Source organism: Petaurus breviceps, unplaced genomic scaffold, assembly GCF_028583685.1.
Source record: "Petaurus breviceps papuanus isolate PSGF00001 unplaced genomic scaffold, PetGlider_PUasm1.0 185, whole genome shotgun sequence".
Lineage (NCBI taxonomy): Eukaryota > Metazoa > Chordata > Mammalia > Diprotodontia > Petauridae > Petaurus > Petaurus breviceps.
The window spans coordinates 32,504,677-32,528,080 of NW_027185797.1; the positions used below are offsets into that span (position 1 = coordinate 32,504,677).

The window sequence follows — 23,404 nt, forward strand, 5'->3', positions numbered from 1 at the left end:
TTGGACAAGTCACTTAACCCCAACTGCCTTGCCTTCTCCCTCCAAAAAGCAAAAAAAGAAAAAAGAAGAAAAGAAAATACCCTTTGCAAAAGCTAATTGATGTTGACTGGTTAAGTGCTATTGGGGAACACACTAGATAGGGGCTCATCAGCCAAAGTACTAGAAAATTATCTGTAGATTCTCTGGATGACTGACTCCTAGAACCATGAGGGGGGAAGGAGTAGCTAGCTGTCCTCTGGGTACTCAGTCTGTGTTAGGAGAGAGTGAATCCCAGAGCTGATGCTTCACATAGAACGACAGGTTTAAGAAATGTTAAGATTTTAAATCCAGCCAGACTTTTGGAGCGACAACAGTTGAAATCTTAAGAAAACAAACCAAAAATGGGTTTAAAATTCACTCTTGATTCTACTAAGCTTTGTAGTACGTGCTGGGAATAAGTAAGAAAATGGAAGATTGAAATGCTCAGTTTCAGAGAGCTCTATCACATCATTTCCAAATTAAACAGACAAAGGTCTGGTTTCAACGTAAGCTGTGGACAACTCATATCTACGTGATTTTGTTTCAGCTTCAGTAGAAAGATTATGAAGTGTGATGATATTAATTTCAAGAAGTTATCGAATGGGAATCCTTAACTCAAAAGGTCAGATAATTATCAAAAGCCCCTAAAATGCCATTAATTCAGACTCCACCCATTAGAATTTGTAATAATTTGAAGAAGTTTCAAAGGTTTGCCTTTCCTAGGAAAATCAATTCCTCTTATATTGTAATATTAAACTGCTAAAAAGATCACAGTCTATAAAGCTTGAAATATTAAACAGGCCTTTCTAAGTACTTCAGAAGCATCTGTTTGCATGAAAAATTAATAAAACTAATTACAAATTTATCCTCTTAATGAAAACAAGCTTCTTAGGACTCAGTGCATCTACTACCCTCTGAGTGATGTCCTGGACACACCCCATGAGACCCAAACATTTCCTGCCTCCAAGGAGATTACCTTCTCTTGTCCCTTCACTTTATAGGTGAGGAAACTGGGCAGTGACCTGCCAGTGATCACACATGGGGATTAGGGGATACTTGTCTGTAAGGCAGCATGGCATAATGGATATAGCTTGGACTCAAGAAGGCCCAGGTTCAAATCCCACCTTTTGATATATATATATCAACAGTGTGACCCTGGACAACCTCATTGTTTTTGTCTGTAAAATGGGGTTGGTAATGCCCATAGAAAATTGAGCCCAAACGAGATAATGTATAAGCAAACATTAAAACTCTGTAGAAATGGCCATTATCGTTCTGTCTTTTGTGCTGGGCTTTCCTGATGTGAAGAAATACAAACCATGGTTTTTGCCCTCAGAGAGTTTGCCATCCATATGCGGAGGTAAAATCTAAGCAGTTATCAGAGTCAGAGAATGAAAGAGTTGGAAGGACCTCAGTGGGCACCAAAGGAGTGCCCCTGAGGATGTGCCTGGCGACGAGGAAGCCAGCAGCACTTCCTCCTAACTAACAAGCAGAGAGGGCAAGAGCTTAGAGCACGCGTGGGAGGCTGTGAAGGAAGGCACGTGCAGATGCAAGAATTCCTCTACAAGGAGCAGGGAATGTCTCTGAAGCCTTGGATCTGTGCAGGGAAGGGTGAGGAGCCGAGGGCCCCGTGTGCCACAGGTGGAGAGGGCCAATAGCAAGCTAGCCAGCTTGCTTCTGAATTCCCTGCTCCTGGACATCGAATTAATCCAAGTTCTTATCCATCGAGACCTAGGTTTGGGCCAGTCTGCTGGAGCCTTTCCTGAGTACTTAGCATGTTAAAAATGTCATTAGTTACTTGTGAACTTGTGTTATTGCCTGCCTTTAGCCTTCAAGCTCTGCTAGGATCAGAGGATTAGAGCCTGGGAAAGGGCTTAGGGCTCAGTTCTTCCAATGCAATAAATATTCAGATAAAGCAGGAGAAGTTAATGTCGGGCAAGATTCAAGATTAAATAAGATAATGGGGATGGGGGAGGGATGGAGGGGATTTAAAGCACACACACCAGTTCAGAGCTAGACAGCAGCTCAGAGTTCAGTTGAATGGAATCCAATCAACCAGCTCTTTTTAACTGCCTACTGTATGCACCGCAGGGTGCTGGCCAGCTGTCTCTGTCTCTCTCCCCCCTCCCAACCCCCCCCCCCCCCCCCCTTTTCTCTGTCTCTCTCTTAAGGATGGACAGGAGATCTCACAAATATAAGGGTTCCCTCAAGCAATCCAGATCAGCACCAGCTCTCCCAATCTTTGTTGCCTGGGGCACTAGTGAATGTCCAGGGTGGGCAGAATCCACCCCCCCCCCCCCACTCTGAGGCCAGCTTTCTCTGTGTTCTACCAGTTACTCTTAGATTGTGAGCTCCCTGAGGTCAGGGACTGTCTCTTACTTCTCTCTGGTCCCCAATGTTAGTGCAATGTGGCAGGCACCTAAATGTTTATGAACTAGGTGCTTCCCTTGAACTGGCGATACGATGAATGAATAATGATTTATTAGTTGTTTGCTCAGTGTTAGGCACTGTACTAACTTCTAGGGCTACAAATACGTTTAAGCAAGTGGGAGGGCTTACCTCTGTAGAGCTCACATTCTAATTAGGAAGGCAGCACATTGAGAAGTATGAGGTATGCAGATGTTGAGTGCTTTTGAAATGACTGGAAAGTGACATGGAAGCCGGATCATGCCAGAGCTCAGCTAGCAGAACTTTGGGTCTCCTGAGCAAAGTAAGATTTCCAGGGCAGAGTTAAGGAGGATGTCCAGAGTGGAGCTGATCTGGTTTGGGAATGATTTAGGAATGGTAGCCTGAGGCCTGGTGAGGAAGCTGGGGGGGTCAAAGCCTGCTCCATTCCCCATCACACTGTCCTCTGACAGAAACGCCCCATCCAAAGTGATCACTGGTGGGTGTGGTACACTGGCCTGTGGGAACTCATGGAATTCTCCACCTCACTGAAATCAGAGTTAATATGCCGGGCACTGAGGGAAAAAAAAAAACGCAAAGGAAGTCATCCTGTTCTAATTACAGCTCTGCACGTATGTAAAAATGTTCGACAAACCTCAGAACCCTAGGGCAACGTCTGTGGTGGCGATCACTGACAAGTGGTGAGATGCTCTGACAACATCTTTCCCGTAGTTAGTCTGAGCCTGGGGATCCGACGGGGGCACAGCCTTTCGAGTGTCAATGAGGATGTGGCCAGTTAGCACGGCCCCCTCTCGGGATCCATCTGGGAGTCTGGCTTCTGCATTGCTAAAGGGCATCCCCACACCAGTGATGCCCCTCGGGCTCCAGCCCCTCCACAGCACTGGCAATCACTGGGATGCCAGTGAAGAGGCTGCCAAAGGTTAATGGACCGCCTCGTTTGGCAGCACTAATTCTCCACTTATCCACAGGCCAGATAGGAGGACAAAACAGCCGCTTGAGCTTCTCCAGAGGCCCCCCTGACCTCCACCATCATTTGGAGAAATCAGCCTTGCTGGAGGTCAGACACACAGCCCTGTTTAGCCTTCTCGTCTCCATGGTAACCTGCTCCGAGGCCCCTTCCGAGGAGCGATTTCCAATCGAGCTATATTGAAAGTGGCTTTCTGACATGTACAATCCTGTTCATTAGGACTGAGGAAAGACGAAAAGATTGGGAGCTGGGGGCTGGCCCGTGACAGCAGTCAGAGGGGAGACAATGCCTTTTCTATACAGTCCCCACTAAGTGGTATTTAGCGCCATCAATTTTACTGAAGGAAAAAAGTGTGCGTGTGTGCATGTGTGTGTGTGTGTGTGTGTGTGTGTGTGTGTGTGGTCATATATAGTCTAACATGCATGGAAAATGACTTCATTATCTCATTTCGAAATAGTGGACTCTGTATGTGTCTGTGAAACACACACACACACAGTCTGCTATTTGGGAATGAGATTATGAAGTTATTTTCATGTATTTTACATTTTCAAACAATTGTTGAGAATTTTGAATATTGTATTATTTATGGTTATGTTCCATCAGTAGAACAAAAGCTGCCTGGGGGCAGGTACTGTTGTGTGTGCACTTTGTCTTGTATTCTCAGTGGGAGCACAGTGCTGAGCAGTAGCAGGTGCTTAAAAATATCCACAGGGTTGAATTGGAGTTCTTAAAGGCGACTCCCCAGGAGTTCAAGTTAGGATTGCTAAATGCATTTCTAGAAGAACATTTTCAGGAAAATTAGGAAAACCCAGCCTGGCTGAAACAATAGAAATTGTGCAGCTATGTTTCATGCAATTAAAGCCTTGAGAATGCTAGGTATGCATTCAGCAAAGGCTTATTAAGCTCCTAATTTGTAGAAAGCACTTGGAGGTGTCTAGTGGAGGTAGATGGTTGGACAGAGTATGGTCACTGCCTTTGAAGGACTGTCCATGGAGAAGGGATTCGATTTGTCTGGGGGATGGCCTAGGGGGGCTTATGGAGCAGTGGGTGAGAGCAGTAAATTTGAAATTGCATTTTGAAGTAAAAAATGTGATCATGTTTTATCCTGATAATGAAAGCTGCCCCAGGGGAGGGGCTGCCAGGGAAGCGACAGGTTCCTCCTCCTTGTCCCCTGCCAGGGCAGCTACAGCAGGGATTCCTTCATACATGGGTTGGGCCAGATGGTTTGGGGGAGTCTCTTTCCACTCTAAAATTCAATGATTGTCATAGAGCTTGTTTTATGGGTGTGTGTGTGTGTGTGTGTAACAGAAACACAGATAATCACAACACACATCATTACATAATAGGCTCATTAGACAAAACAAAAGATATTACGTGAGCTGGGAGGGAAGGCTGTTGATGCCTGGGAGAATCCTGGTGGTCCCTGGCAGAGCTGGCATGTGAACTGGGGTGTAAGGGGTACAATGCTGAAGGGCAGGCAAAGCTGGGGAGGCAAGAAGCACAGACATAACTTTGGGTCTCCCAAAAGGGACCCCTCCTAGACCAGGAAATGGCCATGGATGAGCCTAACCTGGAGGCAGATGAGGGACAGAGAGAGAGAGAGTGGAATCTCTGTTCCTTTCAGCTCCCTACCTAGAGGAAAACAAACATTTGTGACTTGGTTTCTGGGCCCGTTGGGTTGGAGAAGAAACCACTGGACAAATAAATATCCTTTAGCTAATGCACATGTATGACATGCTCGTCACATACACAGCAAAGATATAATGTATCCTGGCAGAGAGCTGGCCTTACGGTCAGGGAGACAAGTTCAAATCCATCCTCAGATACTTACTAGCTATGTGAATCCTCTGCCTGCCTCAGTTTGCTCCACTGTAAAATGGGGATAAGAACAGCACCTACCTCCCAGGGTTGTGAGGGTTAATTGAGATCATAATGTGAAGCAATTAGCATACGGTAGGTGTTTAGTAAACGCTTGGTCCTCTCTTCCTTCCCTCGCCCCTCTCCCCAACCAGTCCAGGTGTCCACACAAAGTCCAGCACCAACGTGCTGAGCTCCCAGGCAGCCTAAGGTAGGATGGCCCATCCCAGGTCAAAACTTCTGCACTACTCAACAGCAGACTCTGCCCATGAGTGATCACTACCCTGACAGCCTGGGCGAGATGGGGAGACTCTGTCTCAAAAACAAACAAACAAAAAATCAAATCCCATCTTAGATGCATACTTGCTGTGCAAACTGCTTAGTGCCCACAAACAATTAAGACCGAATTTTGAAGTAGGTGCTGATCTGGCCATGTGGAGGGTATTTTCCACACTGAGAAAATCACAGTTTCAAACCAATGTGCCAATACTGGGGAGAAAAACAAGGGAATAAAGGAAAGGACAAAACCAAAATCAAGGGAAGAGTGCCTGTCCTCACAGGGCTTACCTTCTACCAAGGAACAGGGACATAACCTGTTAGCACAGGCATCTTCCATGATAATAAACAAAGAAGTGAAAAACTGCTAGGAACCAGAGGACAGAAGGAAGCAGATAAAGCCCACTCCCATTCAGGCGCAGGCTGTGCACAAACTGCAGTCTAGCTCAATGCCAGTCACCTGGTGAAATCCAAAGGCAGCCTTACCATGGAAGGGTTCATGAATTCTTCTAAATAGCCCCAGCACAGCTTGCGATCCCAGTCATCTGTGATGTGGCCCCCATACATGATCTCCCCAAAGAGATAACGTAGGTCTTCCCATGGGACCTGGAGTAAGCACAGAAAGGCACAGGTGAGCCCCCAGCAAGGCCACTGGCAAAGGCAAATGCCCCCCACCCCTGGAAAGGATGTGGCACACCTGGAGGTCCCAAAGCTTTTCGAGTCTGGAGCTAAGATCCCAGGATAAGGAAGTGTGGCGTCCTGAGAGAGTCAGGGTTTGGAGACCTTGCCCACACAAACAGCACAGTTGCATGAAAATGATCTCAGAGCACCCGTTACATAAAAGTAGAAGCAGCCTGTATATGTAGTGCACATTTACTCAATGCACGTGGGTCTGGTATTTTAACATTTGCTTCCTTGAGAGGCAGTGGTTTGCCTCAATCAGAGAAACTGGAGCTCAAATTCCATACATTTCCTCTTAGTTATGTGACCAGGGGTAAGTCACCAGAACCTTCTGAATCCCAGGAACCTCTCTGAGTCTTCATTATAGGCATTAACGATTACAGGACTGTTGCAACATGCTTCTGAAGGAGGGAATCTCCACTCTCAAGATGGGAAGTCACTGTGACTCTGTAGAAAGGACACTGGCTCTGGTGTCAGTCAGAGGACCCAGATTCGAATCTCACCTCTGACCCTTAATTCCTGTTTCACCACAGCATCATCACTCCCCCTTCCTCAGCTTCAGTTTCCTCATCTGTAAAATGAACTGTTCTCTACGGTCCTGTCCAACTTTGGATGGATGACCCTCAGAGCTGACAAAATCCCCCATGTTTTATTACCTCCCTCCAAAAAAGATTTGCAGGGCAGGACTGGAATTAAGAGTATGCCAATGGCAGACCCAGGCCTGATTCAGAGCAGAGAGGCCACGAGTGAGGGGAACCATCCATACCTCTCACTGGCATTCTAAGAGAGAAGAGGCAGGGGATTCGTGAACCCAGCCTGGCTTTGGATAGATTCTGCATTCAGCTGTCTGAGAAGGGTAATCAGTGTTGATCCCCTCACGGCAGATTTCACTGTACGATGCCTTCTCCAGGGGCTGCCATTAATGACTGGACTATGCTTTATTCAAGAAATCACAGCATCCCCTCTGTATTTGGCTTAGCAGGATTTGAAGGCTTTCTCCTCTACCCTTTGGCTTCCCCCGGGTTTGCAAAACATGCCAGTTTGCAATGAAGCTTTACCAGACAGGAGCCTTTCTACCCTTGGGGCCAATAGGGGCCTCCTAGATACGCAAGTAAAAATTTAATTATAGCCTTCGTTTAGTACATGACATGATGGAGCTGAATGGGCAGAAGTTTTACGATGATGGGGTTCTGGCATGTGCACTATAAGCTGCCATGGACCTGAATCTGCCGACCTCGAAGGCAGCTTCCCTTTTAGGCTGGCTACCTCTGGTTTGAGTGGTTTTTCAGTTCTGTCTGGCACTCCATGACCCCATTTGGAATTTTCTTGGCAGAGATCATGTGGAGTGTTTTCCATTTCCTTCTCCAGCTCATTTGACAGATGAGGAAACTGAGGCAAATAGGGTGAAATGACTTGCCCAGGGTCCCACTGCTAGTAAGTGTCTGAGGCTGGATTTGAATTCAGGAAGATGTGTCTTCCTGACTCCAGGCTCTATGCACTATGATGCCACCTGGCTGCCCCAACTTGCTCCAGAGGAGAATGTAAGTGAAAAAATGGGAGCACTCTAATTTTATTTGAGAAATTGAGAAATTATCTGCCTTTGTCAACTCAAGTCAACAATGAATGTCCCTGCCAGAAGGATGGTTCTCATGTGCTAGGTCCTCAAGGTAATCACTTCTCTTTGAACTGAACATCAAATCAAGTCCTCCAGTGACATCTGCTTGGAAATCTGGCTCCACTATTCACTGCCTGTGGGACTGGGCAAGTCACTGGCCCACTGGTGTCACATGATTATCCACGTGGAGGTCACCAGTCACTACAACCAACTCATCATTTTTAATCCTGACAAACTATCATCTAATCAGTCAGCATCTGGTTGACTTTTTGGACCCAAGTCTAAGACTTTACATTTATTCCTATTGGATTTCATCTTATTCAAGGAAGGTCAATATTTTAGCCTTTCAATGACTTTTGGAATCTGTCGCCCAATGTGTAAGGTGCCCACCCGGCTTCCAGTGATCTGCAATTCTGCTGACCTCCCCTCCCCTCCCCTCCCCCCAGGCCTCAGTTTTCTCATTTGCAAAAGAAGAGAAGAGCCTTGAGGAGCTCTAAGGTCCCAGCTCTTAAGCTGTGACCCTATGATCTAATGGCTGATGAATGACCTTCAAATGCTAACAGTAAGCAAGAGAGATGTCTATTCTTTATAGGACTTAGGATTTTTGCTGGTATTTTTCACATAAATGAATCCAACAATAGGGCTCTTTGTGCACATCCAGAAACCTGTTACCCAAAATGACAGAGGGACTTTAAAGGACAGCTAGTATTTACCTAAAATATATGTTTTACATTTACTTCTCTGTGCACATCATTCATTCAATCAGTCAACAAGCATTTACCAAACACTAGCTGTATACACGAGATAAACTTAGTACTTTGCATACCTTAAGACACTATATAAATGGTAGTTCTTGTTATTAATATTAGTTAGGAACTTTGCTAAATGCTGGGGATACAGAGTAAAAAAACCAAAACCCAAACCATAACACCCAAAACCCAAACCAGCTATTTTTCTCAAGGAGGGTACATTCTACTGGGGGACAACTAGGTACATATAAGATAGGTTACACAGTGTTGGGCCTAGAGTTGAAAGCGCTGAGTTCAAATTCAGCCTCAGACACTTCCTGTGTGATCCTGGGCCAGCCTCAGTTTTCTCAACTGTAAAATGTAGATCATCATAGCACCCACTTTCCAGGGTTGCTATGAGGTTCAAATAAGAGAAAATTAGAAAAGCCCTTAGCACCGAGCCTGGCACATAGTAGGGTCTTAATAAGTGTTTGGTTTCCTCCTGCTACAGAGGAGATGAAGGGTAATTTCAGAGAGGAAAAAAAAAAAACAGAACAGTCCCTGCCCGCAAGAGGCTTAACTTCTACTGGTTTCCTCAAAGACTCACCTCAGCTATGACCTAATCCAGGAGCTTTTTGCTGATGTGCCAGGTCCAGGAAGGTACTTCCTCCCACCACCACCTGGCTGCCCCAGCTTCCGTGAGGTCTCAGCTCAAGTCCCATCTTTTGCAAGGACACTTGTTTGTACATATATCCTGTGTACAATTTTGTATAATGTCTACCCCATTAGAAAGTAAGCTCCTTGAGGACAGAACGGTTTCTTTCCTTTTTGGGGGGAAGGGGCTGTTGTAACCCAAAGACAGTACATTGCATAAATGCATTTGTCATGGGATCTAGTCCAACATTTTACAAAAGAGAAGACAGAGGCAAGGAGAGGCCAAGTGACCTCTCTACACTGGAGTTTGAATCTCTGTCAACCACCACCTTCAGGGTTCTTGCTTCTTTTATCCAGTTGTTGGGTTTGGAAGAAGTGTTTCCTTGTATGTGATCTTGGTGAGCAATTCCCACCCACAGTCCTGACCCAGAAAGCATGACGCTAGGTTGAAGTAAAATCATTCCTTTACCTTTAACTCCAGCTCAAGGGGAACATTCTTGAGAAAGTCATAGCAAGGTGGCCTCGTTAATACATAATAATGACACGTGCAGGAAATACACCATTATTTATGCATGTGACGTGCTGTAAATTGCTTCCATCATCGGAACTAATTGGAGTGATTATTAATGCAGGGTTATGGACTGTCAGGATTGCTGTCTGTAATTACATTTGTGCAAATGCTTCATTACCTGCCTAATGAATTTGGCATATATGCACATGTAAACCACTGTTTTTGTTAACATAATGAAGGACATTTTTTTCCTCTTTTTTTTGCTTAGCTGCTTATGTGGAACCGGGCTGACCTAGATTCTGAAGTTCAAGGCTTCAGAACTGGAGAACCTTTGATCAGGTTGGTTTCCCCGCCCCCAGGGGCTGATGTGTACTTTAAGAGTTGTAAAGAAAAGTAACTGCCAGTTTGGTGGCTGTCCAATGACTGATAGGAAGGCCCCTGCGGCTCTCACCCTTCCCTGCCTCTTCCCCACAAGGGTTATCGACTATTTCCTCCTACCGTAGCATTTGCCTCCAAGTAGTTGTAGAGAATGTTGGCACAGATGTTGAGATCTCCGGGGTTGAAAGGGTAGCTCCTGTTCCAGCCCTGGGGTCCAAATTTCAGTCTCCCAGCCACACAGGCATGGAAATAGCACAGGGAGAAGAGGATGCTTTTAAATTCCTGGTCCTTGGAGCATGATTCTAGGGTATCCTAGAAGAATGGAAAAGGGAAAGCTGGAACCAGATCCTGAGAATTTATCAACCTTGCAGCTAGGATTTGTTTCTACGCTGGGGTGAAATGAAGATAAAATACCTCTTTAGATACTTACTAGCCAGGTGACCCTGAGCAAGTCACTGAACTTCCATTACCCTGTTTTCTCATGTGCAAATTGGAGACCATAAAAGCTCCCAGAGATGTTGTCAGGACCACACACATGCACACATATACATTCACACACATTCATATATATACATATACACACACACACATATGGCTTGGCACGGTTTAAAACTGAAAATGCCGTTTACTCATAAGAAGAGATGAAAAGCTCACCAATAAGCTTTTTTAAAGGATGTCTGCCTTGAAACATAAGAAAATGGAGCAAGGGCTGAATTTTGAATCTTGGAGACCTGAGTTCCAAACTTAGCCATTGCATTTACTCTGTCCTGTGACTGTGGGCCATGCAACCTTTCGAGTCTAGGGGCTTAATTTGCCAAATGCGGAGGATGGACAAGATGGTCTCTCTCATCCTGGATCTATGCTCTTAAGAAAAGAGGATGGTGATTATCTGAGTGAGTCAGGGGAATGTACATACTTTGTTTTTTTTTTTTGTTTTTTTGCTTTTTTGGAGGGGGGAAGGTAGGGCAATTGGGGTTAAGTGACTTGCCCAAGGTCACAGGGCTAGTTTTTGTGTTAAGTGTCTGAGGCCGGATTTGAACTCAGGTCTTCCTGACTCCAGGGCCGATGCTCTATTCGCTACACCACCTAGCCACCCTTTCATACTTTTTTTAATTTGAGAAATTATCTGTCTTTGTCAAGTCAAGTCAACAAGCCTTTACTGAGTGCCTACTGTATGCCAAGGAGCTGGACTGGGGACACAAAACCAAAAACCAAAGTATCTGTTTTCAAAGAGCTTACATTCTAGTAGGGGGAAAAGGGCAAGACAAGCAAGTGAAAAATAACAAAATTCATCTGGAAGAAAAAAAAAAGGTCAATAACATCAGGGGAATTCATGAAAACAAATGTAAAGGAAGGTGACCTAAAACTGTATTATAAAGCAGCAATCATCAAAACTATGTGGTACTGGCTATGAAACAGAGTGGCACATCAGTGGGATAGGCTAGGTACACAAGACACAGCAGCAACTGTCCATAGTAATGTAGTGTTTGATCAACCCAAAGATCCAAGCTTTTTATACATGAACTCACTGGCAGATAAAAACTGCTGAAAACTGGACAAATATGGTAGAAACTAGGCATAGACCAACATCTCACACTGTATACCAAGACAAGGTCAAAATGGGTACATGATTAAACATAAAAGGTGATAGCATCAGCAAATGAAGAAAGCATGGAATAGTTTGTTTGTCAGATCCATGGATAAACAAAAGTAAATAAGAGATAGATGTAAAATGGATGATTTTCATTACATTAAATTAAAAAGATTTTGCACAAACAAAACCAATGTAGCCAAGAGGAAGAAAAAAAAGGGAAGAAGAAAAATGAAACTGGGAAAAAATTTTGCAACAAATATCTCAGATAAAGTCCTCATTTCTCAAATATATAGAGAAATAAGTTGTTCCACACTTGATAAAATGATCAAAAGATATGAACAGGCAGTTTTCAGATGAAGTAATCAAACCTATCCATAGTCATATGAAAAAATTCTCTAAATCATTGTTGATTAGATAAATGCAAATTAAAACAACTCACACCTACTAAGCCACCTTATACCTATCAGGTTGGTTAATATCACAGAAAAGGATAATGATAAATGTTGGAAAGAATGTGGGAAAATTGGGACACTAGTACACTGTTGGTGAAGTTGTGAACTGACCCAACCATTCTGGAGAGTAATTTGGAACTATGTCCAAAGGGCTATAAAATTGTGCATACCCTTTGGTACAGTAATACCTCTGTGTACAAAAATATTTAAAGCAGCTCTTTTTGTAGTGGCTAAGAATTGGAAATTGAGGGGATTCCCACCAACTGGAGAATAGCTGAACAAGTTGTGTTATATGATTGTGATGGAATCATTACTGTGCTATAAGGAATGACAAGTAGGCTGATTTCAGAAAAACCTGGAAAGACCTACATGAACTGATACTCAGTGAAGTGAGCAGAACCAGGAGAACATTGTACACAGTAACAGCAACATTGTATGATAATCAACTCAGTTATTCTCATTAATACAATGACCTAAGATAATTCCAAATAAAACAAAACCTCAGGATAGAAAATATTGTCCACATCCAGAGAAAGAACTGATGTAGTCTGAATGCAGACCAAAGCACATCATTTTTAAAACGTTCTTTATTTTTCTTGGCTTTTGGAGAGTTCTGTTGGTCTGTGTTTTCTTTCACAATATGACTGATGTGGAAACATATTTTGCATGATTGTATTTCATATTTCTTGCCTTCTAAATGAGGGGGGGAGAAGAGAAAGGGAGTGAATTAGGAATTCAAAATTTCCAAGGGCAAATGTTAAAAGTTTGTACATATACTTGAAAAAAGTACAATATTAAAGTAACAAAGGAATGCATTCAGGCCCTATAGTACCAACAGTAGGATCCATACAGCACAGACAAGACCAATGCGTCAGACTCAAACATGCTACAGGTGCACATCGACTCGGAAAGCCACAAATTAGTGTTATCTGTGCCTTATCTAGTCCGCCACCGAGTTGTCCATACCTTATTATAACTACCAAACTTCTTTGGGTTTTGTTTTTTCTGGCTTTTCTCAGGACTAAAATCACACCAGAATAATATCCATCTTTCATCCTCCTAAGTCCAAATAATCATAGAAGAAATAGGTGCAGGGGCTAACAGGGCATAGGATATTGGCAGCATCCTAGAAGAAATGGTTCTTTCTCCTTTGAACTAAGGGCACTGAGGGTGAGGACAGTTTCATTTCTGTCTTTATATCTGAGGTGTCTAACAGGGCCTGGCATATAGTAGGTGCTTAATAAATGGCTGTCATGGCATAAAGTAGAACCATAATTCTCAGGTGCTCAGGAACATGACTTCTTTTACCTGGTTGATTTCACAATCAAGAGATCACTCTCAAAAAGTGACTTTCCCTCTGAGGTATTTACCTAGTTAATTAAATATTGTTTCTGCCACTATAATGTGAGCTCCTTGAGGGCAGAGATCATACTTTTTTCTCTTTTTTATCCTGAGGGCTTAGCACAGTGCCAAACACAACACCATCCATCACTGCAAAATGGCTACACTCTTTTCTCAGCATCCAGGATCTGGATTCTCTGATGGGCTGACTTTGCTAACCTTTGGAAGAACTGTAGCCAACTTGCTAAAAATGAAAAAGGGAGAGTCCAAGTTTAATTCATCCCTTGACAAGCGGCAAAGGAAAGAGACAGAATGGGTTGGTGCAAAGAATTTGGCTCTGGGGGAAGCCTACCTGATCGAAGTTGTAGAGGGCGGCATGCAAGTTGGCAAGCATGCCTGTGGGGGGCTCGTTGGTGATTTTAATGGAGTTCTCCAGAAGGCCTTGAGGGATGATGTGTTCCTCAGCTGTTGGTGCCGGCTCTGCACTCATGAAGACCCTGTAATCCCAATGGCTTTCTTGGCCAAGCTGCTCCAGGAGCTTCTCCAGGGTCCCCAGCCACTTGGCTACCAAGTGGACATTCTAGAAAATAAAGCGACACTCTTGGTAAGATTGAAATGTTTGTTAGAAAAAACACTGTGGTATATCAGAAAGGGTGCTGGATTTAGGGACAGAGAACCAGGGTTTGACTCCTGACTCTCTCTCTCTGTCTCTGGACCCATGGCTCGCACCTCAGTTTCCTCATCTGTAAAAAATGAGGAGACTCGGCTCTATGATTTCTAAGGCTCTTTACATTTTTGCCCCTCATAGGGCCAAGGGCCTCCAGAGGCCACCTAGCCCAACCTCCTCATTCTACAAATCAGGAAAGTGAGGTCCAGAGAGATGAACTCTGGACACAGAGCTGCTGCCTCTGTGGTCCTGGAAAGTGACTGTGAAATGAGGGCTTTGGACTAGCTGGTCTCCAATGTCTCATCCAGTGCTGAAGAGAGCATGGTCTCTTCATGAAGAGAATACGATCTCATTTGCGGGGGTCACAAAGGCATTGAAACCTCCATAGAGAAATAGAGCATTTGTTAATTAAGTGCTTGCTGTATGCTAGGTCCCATGCTATGTACAGAGCCAGCAAACACAAGGAAACAAGGTGGTCCCTGCCCTCAAGCAGCCACCATTCTAATGATGGATGATGACATAAGGGAGAATTAGAATGGAGACATTGGCAGGGTTGGGGGGGGGGTGAGCCCTCAGCTCATGATGGGAGGTGAGAGACAACAGATCAATGGCATTTAACCCAAGGTGCCAGAGGCTGCCTTTGTACAAATACAAATAAAGTCATTCAGCAATCATCTGTCAAGCGCATGGCACAGTAGCAGGCCCCACTTGTGTCTGACTCTTTGTGACCCTATTTGGGGTTTTCTTGGCAGAGATACTGGAGTGATTTGCCATTTCCCTCTCCAACTCATTTTACGGATGAGGAAACTGAGGCAAACAGGGATAAGTGACTTACCTAGGGTCATACAGCTAGTGTCTAAGACTGGATTTGAACTCAAGTCTTCCTGACTCCAAGTTCAGCAGTCTACACATCTTGTAGCCTTGTCCATTAAATATCTACTTACATATGAGGCAAGAGGCTTTGTGGAATAGTGAATGAAAAGTCAGCCTCTGAGTCAGGAGGACCTGGAATCAAATCCTACCTCTGACACTTAGTAGCTGTGTGACCCTGAGAAAGTCCCTTAACTATTCTACGCCTCTATTTCTTCACTTTTAAAATGAGGGTATTACACTTGATGACTCCCAAGACCCTTTCTATCCCTCACTCTATGATCCTCTTATCTCAATAAGTAGAACCCAGTTTGTCATAATCAATAGAATCAGAGGGCCTGATTGGGCCTCTCCAGGTGGACCTTGGAACTCTAACGGTCTTCCAGGACTTTCTTTAGTGGCAAAGCTGTCAATTCTCATTCCAAGATGGGGCATCCAGCCAGTTTGAAGCTGGACTTACCTGATACAGGGTTGCAAGTTTTATTTTGTATGATTACTTTCTTTGGAGAGAGAGGAGAACCTCCCCGGCCCCTGCTGGCCAGCTGATAGCTCACTAGAGGGCAGAAAAGGGCCACCTGAACTTGGAGATCTAGAGACCCCATCAGTGTGAGAGACCTGGCTTCCCTCCAGCAAGTAGGGGAGGGATGCTGTTCACTGCTACCACATTCAAGTTTCCTTTCAGGTCTCTTAAGAGAAAAAGGGGAGTTAGCAATTCTGCAGAAGATCATAGTACCATCTGTCCTCTGGGTATCACCTTGTCTCCTCTCAGGGACCTTTCCTCTTACTCATCCTACCTTATGTGCTCACTGAGGCAAAAGAAATCAGTCCTAGAGATGAGAGAGTGGAGGAATCCTGGCCAAGTGGGACTCCCAGTTCTAGAATTCCTGAAGAATCCCAAGGCCCCCTTTCAGGCGGGCACTGTAAGTATTGGTACCACCATTTTACAGAGAAGGAAACCGAATCTCAGAGGAGTTAAATGCCTTGTCATGCGACCAGTGAGTGTTGGAATCAGGACGTGAACCCAGGCTCAGCTCCGAGGCTTCCCCGGCACCACATAAGATTAAACCTAAGAAAGAGCAGTGACCTTGAGAAGTGATTCATTTTTCAGATGAGGAACTGAGGCCCAGAGTGATTGAGTACCTCCCTGAAGTCATGTAAATATTACATAGCAGAGCTGGAATTTGAACCCAGGTCCTCTGGCTGCCCATCCAGGGGCCTCTCTCCAGCCCTCCACCAAGGAGCGCCATGTTAGCAGAGTTCTGCCTGGGTCATCAGCCCTGCTAGCTCACTCCTGGCCAGGAGGGGTGGTGCATTCCTCCTCTTTGTCTGCTGGGCAGTGGGTAGGCATTTAATAAATGCTTATGCATAACTCCCACAGGCCTCTTCTGATCACCCCAGTGGTTGGCATTCTGGCCTTCTAAAAATTACTCTGAGCATGCTTTGTTCTTCTTTATATGTGTACCTATAGTGCCACCAAAGAGAACGAAAGTTCTGTGAGGACAAGCAGGCTTCTGTTTCCATCTTTGTAATCCCAGCCCTGGGCACACAGGGATAGGGGCTGGGCCTATGGAGGAGCTCACTCCCTCTGTCAGGGCAGGTTGGCACCTTCTCTCCAACAGCCAGGCAGCACAGTGGGCATGGAGTCAAAAAGACCCAGGTTCAAATACTTACTAGCTCTATGAACCTGAGCAAGTGATTTAGTTCCTTCTGTCTCAGTTTCCTTAGAATGCTTCCTAAGTGCTGGCTGTTGCTATAATTCTTATTCTTAGTCTTATGGAGAGGTTAAGGTGACCAGGACTGCACCCAGTCAATTTCTGAGGAAGGACCTGAACGAAGGTCTTCCTTCCTAGCTCTCTCTGCAACCTAGGCTCTGAGTGAGTACACCATCGGGGCTTCACAAATATATATTAAACAGCTGAATGTATTAATGATGATGGTCAAAACGGGGCTGACATTCAGTTCAATCCTGTAACCTCTTGCAACGGATGGCACTTCGGGCATCATCCCAGGGTACAAGAAGGACCCTCCCCCACAGCTCCCTCATGGCCCTTCCCATACATACTTGGAGAATGACCCAGTGTCCCTCCTTGGAAGCTTTCTCCAAGGCCACTTCAGCGATGGTTTCTTGGCCTTGTCCTAACGATATGTTATGGAACTTTCCAGAATCAATTGTAAAGCCCAATTTTCTGCCTGGGGGAGAAAGTGAGGAGGAGGGAGAGAGGAAGGAAGAAAATAAGGGCATGGGATATCTAATTTCTTACAATCTCCCAGGCCTTCATTTCCCCCCCCTTTCTGAGGTATCCAAACTAAATTTCTTACAATTTAAACAAGCAGATGCTGTGAGCTCTCCATGGTGGCCCCATTGCCATATTCAAAAAGCCTGTGGAAAGCAGTGCCTTTGGTTTTGTGATAATGGGGAATTTGCCACTTGGAGAGATGGTGGGCATTGTTACCAAGCTTCATACACTCCTCCAGGGGGACTGAGCCTTGCCTTGCCTTTTTTTCTAAAGGAGCAACATGTGTTGCCTCATTTTTGTAACTGATTGGTTCAGGGGGAAAATGCACCAGCCTCTCACCTCGTGAGGCCGAATTTCAACTGAGCCCAGTTCGGTCACAGCTGTATTAACCTGGTATTCTCAGTACAGTCTGTGGGGAACAGTAATCCAGCCCCGCACAATGGAGCACTCTGGCTATAATGACCATTATTTAGTCACAGGAGGAGGGGGCGCGAGATTACATGGGCATGGAGAAAATTGCCCTCTGGCCCTCCTCGAGTCAAAAGGTAGACAGGAGCACAAAGCCCCAGAACATTATGCCGAGCAGAGGAATGTACCGTCGGAAAATTTCTTCAGACCGCTGGGTGATTATCTTTGTGCTTTCCCTATACCTGATTTACAATAAGCAGGAAAGGAGCAAAGGCAGACGCAGGGAGAGAGGGAGGAGGAGGGAAGGAGGAAAAGGGAGAGGGAAATAGAAAGGGAGGAATAGAGGGAGAAAAGGGGGAGGAGGGAAGAAGGAAGAGGAAGAAGGAGGGGAGAAGAGAGGGAGAGGAAGGAGGAGGGAAGGGAGGGAGGGACAGAAAGAGAGAAGGAGGGAGGGGGAGAAAGAGACAGAGAGAGACACACAGAAACAGAGAGAGCTGGATAACAGACTGACCTAGGGACCGTGCCCAGCACAGAATCAGCACTGCCTACCGATTGTAAATGAATGAGGGAGAGACCTAAGCCCCCCAGAACTCACCGAGGACCTCCACATCTTTGAGTGCATCGACCCCTGGGGACAGGATGAAGAATATGGGGGTGGCTGAGCTGCTCTCCTCATAGGACTTGCCTAGGTCCAGTCGGGGCCCTTCCACATACTTGGGGCCCAGCTTTTCTTCCACAAAATTCCTGTTTCCAAAGAAAAGGAAGGGCTTTAGCAAAAAGGAGTCACATTATCTTGGGTCCCTGAGAGATCAGAGAATAGATGCTATTGGCCAGGGAAAGAAGGTGTCCTACTTAACCCCTGAGGTGTTTCTGGTCCTAATCTGTGACTTATCAGTGAAAGAAACTCCCTGTGTGGAAGCTCCCTCCGCTGAGGCAGCTCCCAGTCTCCCAGGCTGCTTGAAGGCTGTGAAAGGCTGTGCTTTGCCTGCGGTCACACAGACCCCCGAGTCATTCTGTGCCAGTCATGCTGGCCTGCCTTGTGCCTAGCATTCCATGCCTGCTCCCTCCTCCCCTGTGCAGCAGAACACCCAGGTACTGCCTCCTCCCTGAGACCCCTCTTGATCCTTCACATTTTTAACACTTTCTCCCTCTTGAAATCAGCCTGCACAGATTTTGCATTTATACTTAGGTGTGCTGTATCCCTGCCCCCAAAGGACTGCTAGCTTCTTGAAGACAAGAGACTTTCATCTTGGCTCCTGTACCTGGTATACAGTGGGCGCTTAATAACCACTTGTTGATCATTATGATGGGGAGAAAAAGAGCATCCCTTAAAGCCCAGTTTTCTGTTTTTATTTTGCTATGGCGGAAAAAGCTCCAGCCTTCTGGGCTGCTTCGTGAGGGAGAGTCGTCTTCCTTGACAGGCAAAATCTTCAGAGGGAACGGAGGAAGCTGAAGTGGGGCGATCGCTCTGATGGTGCCCGTTCCCAACCTTGGAATTCTGGTGACGCTCATCCCTCCTCCAAGGGCTTCCGTCTGTCTCCTGCCCCGCTTCCAGAATCTGGCTCCTCTTGAGGACCAGACTGGATTTTTCTTAAGGTTGTGTGTTTCACCCAGTTTCATAAGCATTCGTTCATATCAAGGCCCTGTGTACACAGTAGTGCTTAATAAACAGAAGCCCTTGATACAATTAATAAATTGAATTATGAATGCTTGATAAATGCCTCCTCGGTTGAAGCACTTTGCCGACTGCCTGACTTTTTTTTTTTATACATCAATGTGGGCTCCTCACAGCCGGGTCGTACTCAACCCCAGGGCTCTGGTCCCAGGGTCTGAGCTGCCTCTCGGGGGCTGTTTCTAGTACTGCTGGGGCAGCACGCCGTATTACCTGAGTGCGTAAGTCATTCGGTCAGGACGCATGGCCCTCAGGATGATCAGCTTCTGCAGAGGACTCTTATTTTTCCATTCCTGAGGGAACTTCTCTTTTTCTGGGCTTTCAGATTCGACCCACTTTTTCCATCGCTTGGCAGACCCTTCCACGTCTCTGTCCAGCCCTCGGAATTCTTCCATTCGGGAAATTGCCTGTAACAGACAAAGGATGGAGGGATATGGAGCTGAGGGGAGGAGGGTAGGGGTCTCAACGTTTGATTCGTCAGTGAGGGGGTTTTCTGGTCTGGAAATTCTCTCCACGGATGCAATATGCATTTCCTCTGTAACTTATCACCTTGGAAAGGTGACTGGGGCTCCAAGAAGTTGGGTCATTTGCACAGGTCAGAAGTGAGACTTGAACCTAGCTCTCCCTGACTCGAATTTAAGCACTCCATCGACTGGCCCACACTTCCCCTCATTTGAATGAACAGCCCTCTCTCCTCATCATGCTGGGTTGTCTCTGTCATGGGTGTCCAATGTTAAACACCTGACCTGCAATTTACAAATCTGAAACAATATTTGATTTTGGTAATTACTTTTTTTTAGAAAAATCTAATAAGGTACTAAAAAAAAAAAAAAAAAACCAAACCCAACACTTAGGACTCACTGGGGCGACTTGGCTTCAAAGAGCTCTTTGTCTCCATTTTTCGAGTGGGTGAGAACAATTTCCATATGGATCCCACCTGGTCCTTCCACCTAGTTCCCCTTGAATGGAAGCACCTTGAGGGCATGAATGCTGACTTCAGAATCAGTGATATAGATTCAAATCCTGCTTCTTCCATTTGCTCATTATGTATGTACCTGAGGAATTCACTGTGTGTTATCGCTTTAAAGCTACAAGTGACCTCAGAAGCCACCCAGCTGGGTCCCTTCATTTTACACAGCAGGAAACTGAGGCCCAGTCCCATAAAGTGACGCTAAATTGCATTAGGGAGCAGAGCTGAAATCCGAATGGTGGGGGTCTTGTGAGTCAGAGGCATTTCTGCTGCTGAAATGGGGTCTGACAGCTTCATTGGCTCTCTTGGCTCCATCTACAAACCAAATAGAACTGTGATTTGAAATAAGATTTGGAAATTACAAAACAATCTTGCTAACATACCTTAATAGCACTCCATGACGGCGTCGTTAGGAAGTCGACGGGACTCTGGTAAGTGTGTTCGACTGTGTAGCGAAGCAGGAAATCCAATTCAGGGCCCTCTATCTCTTTATTTCGCAGCAGAATCTTGACAGTACACAAAATGGAAAAAAGGTCATTAGGTTTTCCTCCCAGTCACTTCTCCCTTCCAGCATTCACCACTTAATCGGGCCGGAGTGAATAAGCAGGACAAAGTGTGCTAATGGGAGAATTCCGCCCGCTGCACCTTCTCCCACTCCAAGGAAGGGCTTTCAATGGTGCCAATATTCTTAAACCAGTAATGGAAATCTAATTAAAAAATAAAAAAGCAAAACTGATGAAGGCAGACCAATTCCAGCCCCTCGGCACCTTTTAGCAAAGGGTGGGGAATGATTCACTACAGGCAGAACTAAATGAGAGAACTTATCTTAGAACATGTGGTACCAAGGACAAAAGTAGTCAGCATTCACTGGGATGAAGGGCCCCCCAGAAGGCAAGGCTGACCTTATGTGCTGGTCCTCCAGCAGAAATCCTTTAGCCTGGGCATAGAACATCAATCAGCCTTAGTAGGGGGCTGAGAGCCAATGGAGGGGGTGGAGATTTAGCAAAAGATCTAGAATGGGGGAAGTACAGGGCATAGTTCATTTGGGATTAGCTGTGACCATGGGGTTAGCTCTAGAAGGAACATAGGGGGTTATCTACTCTAACTTCCTCATTTTACAGATGGGGAAACTGAGGCCTGGGAAGGCCAAGGAATTTGACAAGATTGCACAGGTAATCAGTAGCTGAGTTCACATTTGAACCCAGGTCCTTTTACCCTAAATTTAATAGATAGGTTAGTTGTCTTCAAGTATGTGGAAGAGAAGTTAGCCTTGTCCTGCTTGGCACCAGAGAGCAAAATCATAAGCTATGGGTGTAAGTTCCAGAAAGGCAGATTTAGGCTTGATGTCAGGAAGAACTTCTAATCATGAGAAATGTCCAAGGATGGACTGTGCTGCCTTGGGAGACAGTGACTTCTCGCTTATTGAAAGTCCATAACCCCTCGTTGGGTAGGTTATAGTAGGATATTCCTTTTGGGGCACCAGATGGACAAGTTGGTTGCAGGTAAAACCTGGAAAAAGCTTAGAACTTGAGTTCTTGACCACAAGAGTAATCATACATGGCTGATGTCCAGAGTAATAATTCCTTTCTAGGCCTAAAATGGGAGGATGACCATGTTCTCAATTTGATTTTGTGAAATGAATTACAAAACTAAGTGAATCTTAGGTTATGGAAAACCATTGAGATAAGCAATCTATAAGCATTTATTAAAATGTGCCAGGCACTGTAGATGGTGCCAGGCTTCTGAGAAGCTCCCCTTATAACACAGAAGACAACATGCACAGAAAGGGGTATGAGGAAAACACAGACAAAACAGACAGAAGGTAAGCCTGGGGATGGAGAGGAAGCCACTGGGAGTCTGGGGACAGAGGAGGAGGAAAAAAAGCCTCAGAGACAAGGTGGGACTGGAAGTGAGACTTGAAGGAAACACTGGATTCCAAGAGGCAGAGATTAGGAGAAAATTTATTTCCAGGCATGGATGATGATGGTCAGCCATGTGTTAGGGATGCCAAGGAGGCCAAAATCTTTGCACCAGAGAGGGCATGGAAAGGAACAATTTGTACGAAGGTGATGGAGGATGGAAGGGGTCAGACTGGGGACTGGCCCAGGGTCACACAGGCAGTGAGTGGCAAAGCTCTGGCCCCTGATTCCAAACCCACTCCCCTCCCCATACCACTCCACTGACCGCCCTATCTCATGAGGTCTTTGATAGCTTCCTCTCCTTCCACTAACCATTCTCATTGAAGCTCAAGAGGAAACAGGACAAGACACAAGGCTGGGCTTTGACAGCGGAGACAATGAGGACTGGGCTTGAGGCTGGAATTTCCAGCGAGCTGCCTCTTTGCCCTCTCCTGGCTACTAGGTCAATTCAGCTGCTACATTTAATATAGTTGTTGCTAGGTCATTTTTTGGTCATGCCCAGTTCTTTGGGTCCCCATTTGGGGTTTGCTTGGCAAAGATCCTAGAGTGGTTTGCCATTTCCTTCTCCAGCTCATTTTACAGATGGGGAAACTGAGGCAAACAGGGTGAAGTGAGCTAGTGTCTGAGGCTAGATTTGAACTTAGGAAGAGGAGTCTGACTTCAGGCCCAGTGCCCTACGCACGATGGAGCCACCTAGTGTCCCACTTAATACAGACAAGATGATAAAATGCTGTGACCTCATTAGGGGGAGAGATTGTCCACTCTCTTTAAACAACCTTAGGATGAACAGGAAAACCTGGAAAGGTGAGTTGGCCAAGCATCCTATCCCTTAAACCTCCTGAGCCCTGGAGACTGAGTCAGCAGGGGGCCAAACGTGGTATGTTGCTGTGGACCAGAACAAGCCTAATGACCATCATGGTTAACTGGGGGCAAGGAGACTCCGGAAATAGTGGTCTGTGAGCCTTCCCTGGGATACAAGTCCATTCTACAGTGGGTCTGGAATTCTTAGGCCTGGCCTAGAGGAAATTCCTTGATGTTTGAAGGTTTGTGGTAGGAATTCTTTCCTTCCTTCTTTCCTTCCTTCCTTCCTTCTTTCCTTCTTTCCTTCCTTCCTTCCTTCCTTCCTTCCTTCCTTCCTTCCTTCCTTCCTTCCTTCCTTCCTTCCTTCCTTCCTCCCTCCCCT

General features: G+C 45.5%; 1 protein-coding gene across 1 annotated transcript in view; it reads right to left on the reverse strand.

Annotated features, from left to right (window-relative positions):
• The window catches only part of DNAH11 (dynein axonemal heavy chain 11), a 303,071-nt gene that overhangs the window by 7,651 nt on the left and 272,016 nt on the right, over window positions 1-23,404 (reverse strand). The window contains exons 70-76 of the mRNA XM_069088738.1: window positions 20,686-20,808; window positions 19,546-19,739; window positions 18,256-18,404; window positions 17,078-17,205; window positions 13,831-14,058; window positions 10,212-10,403; window positions 6,011-6,130 (exon numbers count right to left, since the gene is read on the reverse strand). Of these exons, the coding sequence (XP_068944839.1) occupies window positions 6,011-6,130; window positions 10,212-10,403; window positions 13,831-14,058; window positions 17,078-17,205; window positions 18,256-18,404; window positions 19,546-19,739; window positions 20,686-20,808 (1,134 nt within the window). The remainder of the gene's footprint in view (window positions 1-6,010; window positions 6,131-10,211; window positions 10,404-13,830; window positions 14,059-17,077; window positions 17,206-18,255; window positions 18,405-19,545; window positions 19,740-20,685; window positions 20,809-23,404) is intronic.